Source organism: Pocillopora verrucosa, chromosome 11, assembly GCF_036669915.1.
Source record: "Pocillopora verrucosa isolate sample1 chromosome 11, ASM3666991v2, whole genome shotgun sequence".
In the NCBI taxonomy this organism is placed as follows: domain Eukaryota; kingdom Metazoa; phylum Cnidaria; class Anthozoa; order Scleractinia; family Pocilloporidae; genus Pocillopora; species Pocillopora verrucosa.
In genome coordinates, this window is record NC_089322.1 from 16,751,937 (window position 1) to 16,761,923 (window position 9,987).

A 9,987-nucleotide genomic window follows, 5' to 3' on the forward strand; every position below is an offset into this window, starting at 1 on the left:
AGGCAGGCCGTAAATGTGATCTAGACCGGTGAAAATGTTCAACTTTCCAGGTAATTGAAACTAATTTTCAACTTATTGATATAACTGAAATTAATTTTCAAAATTTTCTTTCAGCCGTAAGGAAAAGAAATTCACCAGTTTGCCGTAAAAGGCTTTACCTTTCACCTAGTCTCGTATCCAGACCTTCCACGGCCAAGCGTCGAGATGGTTCCCAAATTTCAGTTACAGTTAAACGGTAAACTCTTCTATTTGTCTCCATCTTCGAACATTTTCGGGTTATTCTTCCCTTTTCTGCCTTATTATGCCCCAACAAACTATAACTTTAAGGCATTTTTGAACTTCAGTTGAAAAGATAAAAATCCAACCCTTTCACCTTCTAAATTAGTGTATGCCCAGCTAGGTTTAATTTGGAGAAGGAAATATGATATATAGATACATGTGATATAGTTCTCGGTTAACAGAAGAAACATGAAAAAGGGGGGGCTCTTGAGAAACGGCAAGGGCCATCGTCCGTTCCCCTGACAACCGCAGACGCTGTTTGTCGATTTCCCGCTGCTTCGCACGTCTCCAATGACTGGGAGCTTTGAACCATCATAGTGGTCAAACTTCTGCTCATGTGCGAACGTTTTTAATGACTAGCTGTCAGGCTGTTAGGACCACGATGACTCACACGAGTTACAAACAACCACTGAAGCCAGTAAGTCACAGCGTTTTAGAAACGAATAACTTTTTTCAGTAAAGCCTAAAAGAGAACGGTAAATCAATACGTGAATAAGCTTTGTTTTCAAAAAGTCTTGGGTTTCTCTTCTCCCTACTTTTTTTCCTTTTTAAAGCAGTTTCGATTTTCTTTCTCTTACTTTGCGAGATCGCAGTTGTTTCGTATATACGTTTTCCTTTACAATTTTGCTCCGGAAATTGGCGCGCGGGCGCCGGCAAAAATGATCCCTTCGTGCATACCCGTGGTTTGACCGGTGCGTTCCCGGAACCTAAAGCTTGTATTAATACATGTGACGTCACGATCGTCTCTGAAACTACAAACTTATGTATATTTCACAAAATGGCGACTGCTCTATTGCTCGGGAATCAGCTACAGAGATACGCCAATAATACGACAAAGTCGGGTGATAGGAGATCAGACTGAAATGATTTGACCTATCATCAACTGTCAAACCACAAATATCCAACTTAGTATGATTCTTTCACCATGTTTGCATCGGACCGCAATTTGTTAGTTAGCAAGACCACCTTTAAGTGTTTCACCACAACGAAGATCGCGAATTGTCATGCTGCGAAGGAAACATTTTTCATCCTTTGCAAGAGGGATTTGATGAATAATTTGACCCTTTAAAAAACCTCTCTCAAAGTATGAATTTTAGGAGTTGGTTAAAAATTTTCTCTGTTTCACTATGTACGTGTTCTTCGATTTCCCTTATAAATGTAATATTCAGTTTTTCACTCACCGAAGACACAAAATACATTAAAAATTTACAGCGTGTCAAAAAAAGATAATAGCATTGTACTGTTTGGGTTCATTGTTTTATTTGACACTTCATTTACTGTTTGGCCAATAAACCGGCTCAGACGCCCAACCGATAATCGATTTTGCCTCCCACCTTCAACAGACGTTTTTTTTCCTTTTCTACCAAAGGAAAATACTCATTCAATACGACGATCGAGATAAACGAGAGAGAGCATAGTCTATTTCCTGTAAAAACTGAATCTCAACAAAACTAAGGCTGGCAATCGAGAGTTCCGTTGTAAACTGCGGTGTTACAATTTCGGGAAAGTCATGTATTTTTAATTCAGGCATTCAGAATGTTTTTATGAGTTCTTCCTGTGCATTTTTCCGGTAATATAGCATTTCTTTTGAGTAGAATGCATTTATTTCGAATTTATTTATTTAATCTGGATTTACATCAACAAAAGTCTTGGTGACACCTTCAAACTGAACTAGACTCTAGCGATCCTCTGTTATTGTAGATATAGAGACTTTTTACGCATTGAATTTCTAGAACGCGCCTTAAAAAAATGTAAATGTGATAGAGAAGATGGCTTTCCGAGTCGTCAATGACCTTCTACTCCTTTGTTTACTTCAGATTTTGGTAGGTCAACTTTACATTCAAACAATTTTATTATTGACTTCGCTTTTCAATTCCCTTCTGTATTTATGTGTGCGAAAGATAGACTTCCTTTTAAATCGGATCTTGATATCTTCTTCATTCATATTCAGAACGATTTCAACGGAATATATGGCTCACCGAATCGGCGGCTTCAGCGATCAAAGTCTTTCAATGGAAACTTACCCTATCTTGAAAACTCAATACTACACGAGAATTTGTTTGGACAGCGTAACCAAATCCGTGAATCCTCCCTTGTGGGAAAAACTGCGGGTAAATCGCAACAGATGGAAGATTTATTCAAACTTAAAGACAATAGAGATGGAAATTCGCCGATCAACTTGAAGAAATTGCTAAACAGGGTTTATCTCGAAGGCAAATCGACTAAAAAAGTGTATTCTTCGCAGGAATCAACACCATCATATGCTCAATCTGTTCGAAATTTTAACAAGGACTATGTATTTCGAGCCGTTGTTTACGACGACAACTCGAACGCTTACGGTAAGTTAACGTATCTTTAAAGAGCGAAAAAGAAAAATATTTTATTTTTTTATGATTAAAAATATAATTATTTCAGAATTCTAATTTTGTGTAAGGGTTAATTCAGATTAGACTGAAACTCAGTGTGTCTGTGATCGATAGCTGATTTTCCCTGGGAAAACACACATTGGATGATGTGTTTCAGACCGAAATTGAGAAGAGCGAGCTCACTGAGTAAATCAAATGGTAGAGTCATAGAATTACGAACTTTTGCGAAAAAGCCCGCGGCGATTGTAATAGATATAAATATACTTCTGTCTACCAAACGAGTGTCGTATATTGTGTCTTTTTGTATGCAAACCGATTCTCTACTGTGCAGCTGATATGGGTCATTATTAAAAAGACAATGAAATTCAGTTTGCAAGAGGCTATGACAGCCTACATACCGCCCATGGAATTCACGGGGTAGGTTTTTTATTTTAGTTCTGAAAATAACAAGGCGTGCTGAGTTCGTTTTCAAAATTTTTTTCCATGTTATTTTTAAGTCTTTTCTATTTTTGACACAAAAGTACGTTACAACAAGAATCACATTTTACTAAAAAAATAGTAAAAAACCTGGTTTATAAAGATCAGTTGACTCTTTTTTTCGCTGAGTTGAATTTTTTAATAACAATTCCACCCAAGCCACTTTCTCAACAGCTTCATTCGAAAACTAATCTTTTACTAAACATTTTATGTATTATTGTTTCTGTTTTTAATCCATTTCGGATTATTTTGATTTGCTGAATATTGCAAAAATATGATTGGCAAATATTGAAGTTTATTGGTGCAGTTACGGCGAAAAAGTCATATTGAGTTCATGAAATTTAGATAAAAAGAGTAAAATTGTCGAAAAGACAGACTTTGTAGTTTAAGAATGCATCAGAGCTCAAGAAATGTCGTACGGAAATTCTCACAAGTCACTGTTTTGATCTTCACTGGAGAATATTGCTTTTCGTCGGAAAAAGGTATACCAGAAATGTTCCCATTCCTGTAATATTCACTAATCATGGTTTTAATACCCAAACTACTTTTAAGTGTAATTTATGGAGGAAAATCTTTTGAATTATAGTATCAAGGAAAAAAAGTGTGAGAGACCCCTCGCAGAGAAAAATACTATAACGGTGATAGGTTTAAAACGATCTAAAACATATGAAACACTCATTATATACAACACGACTGGAGAAAATCTAAATTGGTAAGCAAAATCTGCGGGATAATTTTAAAGCAATTTTGGCCGCAGCACAGAGGGAGAAACATTGCCGGCAAATCTTAGAAGTTTCTTTGCGACTGATTTTAGCGAATTCCCGATTTTGCCGATCTTGGAATTTTGTCAATGGAAAATCCTTGTGAGTATTAGCATGTTTCCAATGAAGGACGGAATCAGTTGTTAAATATAATTTTTGGTCATGAACATGTTAACAAGGAACCATTTGAATGAAGAAAAATAATATTCAGTGTGAATACTTTTCAGTTAGATTTACGTCTGGCTTTCTAAGTTCCTGATAGCTTTTCAGCTTTCAAATCTCTACGAAAAAAATAATGAGTCTTTTTTTCAAACGGAAAACTCTTTTATCAACAAGAAGTTTGATATAATAGCTGTGTTTGACGTAATGAAAGCATTATGATTGTACGCGAACCGGTGAAAACCATTCACGCAATAATTGATGAACGGTAAGTACGTCATTCAACATGGCTTTCATTAATAGGAAGAGCACGATCAACACACCACTCAATAAATGGCTTATATTTTTCATTTATTAACAAAAAATATCGTTCGAGAAGCAAACACCAAAACTAGATTACATTGTCTGCTGATGGATGGATCTTTCACCTTTTCACGCAAACCGACTAATCTTGAACAAATTGCACACCATATTGTCTGTTCGCGGTTTTGAACCGCACGACTGAAAGCTAAGATCTCCTTTAATACGTGAAGACTTTCTGATAGATTACTTCTGATATTGCATCTGAGGTATTTTGGAAGCAACAATTTCACAAGCTTTCGCGTTCCATATATGCACGACCTTTTTTTTAAGAGAATGCAAAAGACTCAGAATGAAATAATGAAAGACAGGATCTAAAAATTGAATTAAAATCTTATTTCTCGCAAGAATAAGGTGGATAATTCGAAGACGAAATATTTTGACTAGTGGCCATTAGGAGGTTAAACTAACTGACATATTGTCTGCCAAAAAATAGAAGAACAATTTTCATAACCTTCAACACTAAAAGAAAGGCAAATTAACTTTTTTTTTCTTGCTCCGAATCCCAGTTATTCTTGCATCTGTACGTTTCAGAGATCAACTTACGTTGTTTAATGAATTTTCCTTTTTAATAAAAACAAAGTGTAAAACAGAATGTACTATTTCTGAAAAAGAAAAAAAAATCTGCATATCGTATGTTATGTCTGTACTTTCTTACATGACGCCCCCGTTCTAATTGAAAATACAGTAATGTGAGAAGCTTGCATTAAGATTTTCCAAACCTTTGGAGAAAGAAAGTTAAAAGCGTTTTTGAAAGTGTAAAGCAAATATTTCGCTTACTTCTTGAAACCTTTAGTTTATTTTTAAATCATGAAGGACTAAAAATTTAATTCAAAACAAATGAAACCATGAATTTGAGAAAAGATAAAATTTTAAATTCTGACGCTTTCCAATGATAAATGATTGCGCAATTTTTAAATGAGTATTGTGTTTATTGTCTTCCACGTTGCTTGGCCTTTTGGCACATTTTTCACCAGCTTTAATCTATTTTTCCCTTTTCAAATAAAGTTTATCTATACCATTCATCCTGTTTTCAAGGTGTCAGGTTTTATAAAGGAATGTCAGAGCTAGAAGTAAATACTAAAATTAATCTGCCAAGTATATAAAATATTCTATATTTACCGAAGAGATATCAAGTAAAGAAGGAACATCGTAGGAAGATCCATAATTTTGAAATTGCCCACGTGTTTTCTTCTAAATTTTGTTATCCTTATTGAAAGCACGACAAAATTTCCGATTTGAATGGAAGAAAGTCTTTATTTCAATTAATTTCTTTTCCACTTCAAGATTTCTTTGTTTAAAGGATAAAAGAAAAGTATAGTTTCGTGTAAATCGGAATATATCTCAGGAAAATGTCTTCTTTTGCCAGCTGAAATACTACGTAGTGGTTTTGTTGACGTCAAAGCGTATAATTTGTCTTTGATGGTTTGTGATAAATTGGCATATGTAGCAGCACCCGGTCGCCTGGGCGTATAATTTTAAGTGTTTGTTGGTGGGAGGTCAAATATGATCATTCACACAATTAACATTAATTTTAGACTTCGAGAGTGGAAAAAAAACACTGATATTTAATCTAACGATTATGAAAATATTGAGTGTTACAGTGTCTGAAGTGTCTGAGAAAATTACAATTGTGTCGAACCCAATATGGCACTACATTGGTATGTTTTATTTCGTTCTCTTATTGGTTAAGAAAACTCTCGACGACCCCTGAAAACATACACGACATGACATGGCCACTCCTGTTTGCCCACGCTTCAAGCATTACTTTTATACGAGATTTCCTTGCGCTCTATGCGGTGGATCTTACTTAAGTGGTGTAATAAAACCCTCTGTACTGTTTCTCATATTCCACATTGTAATTCCTACTTTTACGTGTACAGATAAAACTTCAGTTTGTGACCAATAAAATTACAAAGCTCGTGTGCAGAGCTTTCATTTCGACTCTAGGATCTTTGAAATTTTGTAAAGCGCTTATCGACTGAGTTTCGTAAAAGCAAAACCGAAGAAATTAAACGACCAATCCAAAGGAAGAAAATACTCTAAAGAACCAATGAAAACTTGAAATAAAAAACAAACCAACCGCCAAAAGCGCGGGAAAATGTGGGTAACCAGTAATTGCTTAGGGTTAGTTTTGCATGCGATTGGTTGCATGTGATTGGTTGCATGAAAAAGTGGGGCGAGTTTTCCATACCAAACACAGAACGAAGCTACACAAAACCAATGCAATCTTTGATTACTTTCCACACTCAACTGAAAACTGCTATGGCGCTTTAAAAGGGGTGGAACTTTTTTTAGACACTTTGCTATCTATTAGGGGATCGTAAAATCACTTTGCTCATTTTTCAACAGCAGTAGCGTACTCTCCAAAGGAATATTCAGAAACTAATTGGTACATCACCTCTGTGGCCGGGGCCGTCATATTGGTGGTTGTTGTGGCCCTCTGCGTCCATCTCCCTTGGGGTTGCCTGTGGAGGCGCCAACGAAGTGAACATGATGTCGGTTGTCCCATTACAGCCTCAGAGAAACGAATATGCGGAAAATGCATGCTGCACAGAGATGCCACAAAAACCATGACCTATAGCGAAAAACCGCATCAAACCAGCGTTACCATGGCCACTAGTGACAGACACTATCGAGCAGGTTCAGGAAACTTGTATTCACAGGTAGATGTCCTTAACTCGTATTATGCTTTCTCAATGCTGATTTCTTATAAGTCAAACGGGCACTGATCGAAAAATGAACTGAAGGATTAAGTGACTATAACTGACTTTCTGTCTGTCTGACCGAGAGATTGACTACTGACAAACCAACTAAATAAACTCACTGCCCACCTGAATGACCGAGCAAGTGACCGTCTAAGTGACCAACGGCTGAATGACAGATTGTGAGTCAGTTTGAAAAATGATGAACTACTAGCTCGCTTTGCGATTGACTAACAGTTCAGCAAATCTTCTCAGTATGTAGGATGCCTGTCACATATCAACCTAATAGTGGCCTAACTCACTATAGAGGTCTCTGTAGCTTATATGTCGAGAATTAGAGCGCGGAATTCGATGGTATGGCGTGAATTCGATTCCTCGCGTAAACTCAGTTTCTCTTTGTTTTACGCTCGTGACAAAACGAATGACATCTTTCGATAGCAGCTAGTATGTTTAAAGAAATTAAAGAAACGGAAGGCATAATCTCTACCCTTGTTTACCTGTTTGATTTTTTTCCACAGAACTCTTTGCCGCATAACAATAAACAATCTGGGAAATTAAATCAAGCTAAAAGTAAAGTATCCAGCTTGTTTAAGGGATCACACGGAAGCCACTCCTACGAACCCGCGAAATATCGATACAAACGTCTCAGAGCTACAGAAAAAGAGCAATCACAGCACACCAACTATGAACCTGAATGGACGAGTATCGGTGCGTTCTTAAATCGAAGACCCAGCTCTTACGGAAGCACTAGAGAATCTAAGGAGAAATTTGTGGATCGCTACGGAAGACGGTCACGCGATTCACTGGACGCAGACGACGAAGTGGTAGAGTATGCCCTTAAACTCCGCCCCCGGAGACGTCAGATGATAGAGCTGCAGGAGTTCCCCCTGGGATTCTCGAAGAGCTATCTAAACATCGATTTAGAGTCTGACCCCGGGGTTGTTTTTGACCCATGCCGGGATCAATTGTTCAGGAAGAAGACTAAGGCCTCCGACAGATTGACTTTCTCCGACTCCGATTTAAGAAAGCTTTCCTGTATGGACAAACTTGGAACATACAATGATTCAGAAAATCTGTTTGATGGTGGAAAACGAAGGAAGAGCAGTTTGAAAACAAGATCTAGAAAAGGGAAAGGAAATGCAAAAGTGGTGACCTTCTTTCCATCCAACTTAAGCTACGATGCACAATTTGTTCAAATTCCTCCAAGAAGTAAAATGGCGGAAACTGGGGAGGGAGAATTCGAGAAACGTTTTATTGCTCCTCATCGCGAACCTCATGATGGTTTTAAACGCGTTGACACCAAGGCCACGCCCAGCTTCAACCAGACCAAGGCTGTTTATGATGATCTGGCGAAAATCGTTGGAGACACAAAAGATGAGTTTCCTTTTACTGACAGCCAAAAGGCAAAAATCAAAGAACATGCCGTAGATTGCGACACGCATGCGCAAAGTTTCTACATGGAGGCTAAGAGAGATGAAATGCTACAGGCACGTGACTGTGCCAGCTCCTACGTAAATTACGGCTGCAGATCTTCCACAGAAGTATTAACTGAATCTAAAGAAAAACTACCCAGAGACGAAGAAAATGAACGAGATTTGACTAATAATTTTGATTCGTTTTCAAGTTCATTTTCTGATTTGCGTAAAAATGATCTCGGTTACAAGCCGGAGCCATTAGCTGGATTGCTCTCCCCAGTTCGCAGAGCTAATCTAAAGGGAGGCAGCATAAAGGGTATTATGACGTCACAGGCTGCGGGAGACTTGGTTTGTGTAAGTTCATACGTACAACCGCTGAGTATGAGGTGCTCCATGAAAGCAGTCTCCATGTCCAGCGGATGCAATATCTATCAGCCTCAACTTGATGATACGAGGCCATTTCAATCCAACAAATCACAGAGTGACTTTGAACAGGAAGTGTTGTTTATGGAGAAAACTTCATGTTATGATAACCTTCAGCAATATCCTGAAAAGGAAACGAGAACTGAGAGCTGAAAGGTTGTATCATGAAATCATGGGCTGCACTATTGTTTTTGCGAAAATGTGATTGTCAGTGACTTGACAGTTTAGACCAAAATCATTTCTGGCCATAAGGATTATTGTTTCCAACGAAAAATTTCCAATTTCAGTGGCTATTTTAGAGGAGACCTCTTTGGCCACGATCAGATAAAAACGATCAGAAATTTGAAAATTTAGGATCAAATTGGCAAGTTTGACAAGTTCTTTCTCACCAGGTCTGCCTTAGACTAAATGAGATTTAACGTCAAAGGATCATGAACGTACGCATCTCCCAAAGCTAGTGTTTTAGGAAATAAATGAAGAATAAAGTTTCTCCTGAAAATTTTCTATCGACTTTGTTGCTATGTGCTCAGTGTAGAATATTCCCTCTAGTGAATTGCCCCTATATCGTGGGCTCATATTTCTTGGGCAATCCTAAGGGTTTGTGCTGGATAGAGAGCTTTTAACCCTTTACACCCTAACATCAGTACGCATATTCTCCATACTGTTCTCTATACATTTCCTGACGTGCTGACAAGGAGAATTTGTTTAAAAATCAATAGCTTCCTTAGTTGGCAATCATTTCCTTTATTCTCTTGATCTTGATGTTTGATTCAGGGGTGATATTGTAAGGAGAAATTAGATTCTGGTCACTCATAGAATTTAAAGGGTTAATACGGGGTAAACTGTTTATTATTGATAGCTTTAGTAAAATCGATTAGCAACAGACGACTTTTAAAAAAATTGATCAATGATATATGTTACAATTTTAACACAGCGCGCATGTGCTCTGAGAGCCTTCGTTGCCATAAAAGACATTTGAGGGGAGAAGCTTTCTCTCACGCAACTGGTGTCATATTTGTGTCAAACAATTTGGAGCAAAACA

The 9,987-nt window shown here is 37.5% G+C and overlaps 1 protein-coding gene across 4 annotated transcripts; it reads left to right on the top strand.

The window, feature by feature from the left end:
- Positions 1-171: 171 nt before the first annotated feature.
- LOC131774230 (uncharacterized) lies at positions 172-9,418 on the top strand. Of its 4 annotated transcripts, XM_059090240.2 has the most exons (5): positions 1,634-1,849; positions 2,013-2,102; positions 2,231-2,618; positions 6,755-7,068; positions 7,626-9,418. In XM_059090240.2, the coding sequence occupies exons 2-5, from the start codon at positions 2,049-2,051 to the stop codon at positions 9,096-9,098; spliced, it is 2,229 nt and encodes a 742-aa protein (XP_058946223.2). In that variant the 5' UTR covers positions 1,634-1,849; positions 2,013-2,048; the 3' UTR covers positions 9,099-9,418. The 4 variants fall into 4 exon arrangements, with proteins under 4 accessions (XP_066014819.1, XP_058946224.2, XP_058946223.2 ...); XM_059090241.2 differs by having other exon boundaries at positions 1,633-2,102; positions 6,758-7,068; XM_059090239.2 differs by having other exon boundaries at positions 1,634-2,102.
- The last annotated feature ends 569 nt before the right edge of the window (positions 9,419-9,987 follow it).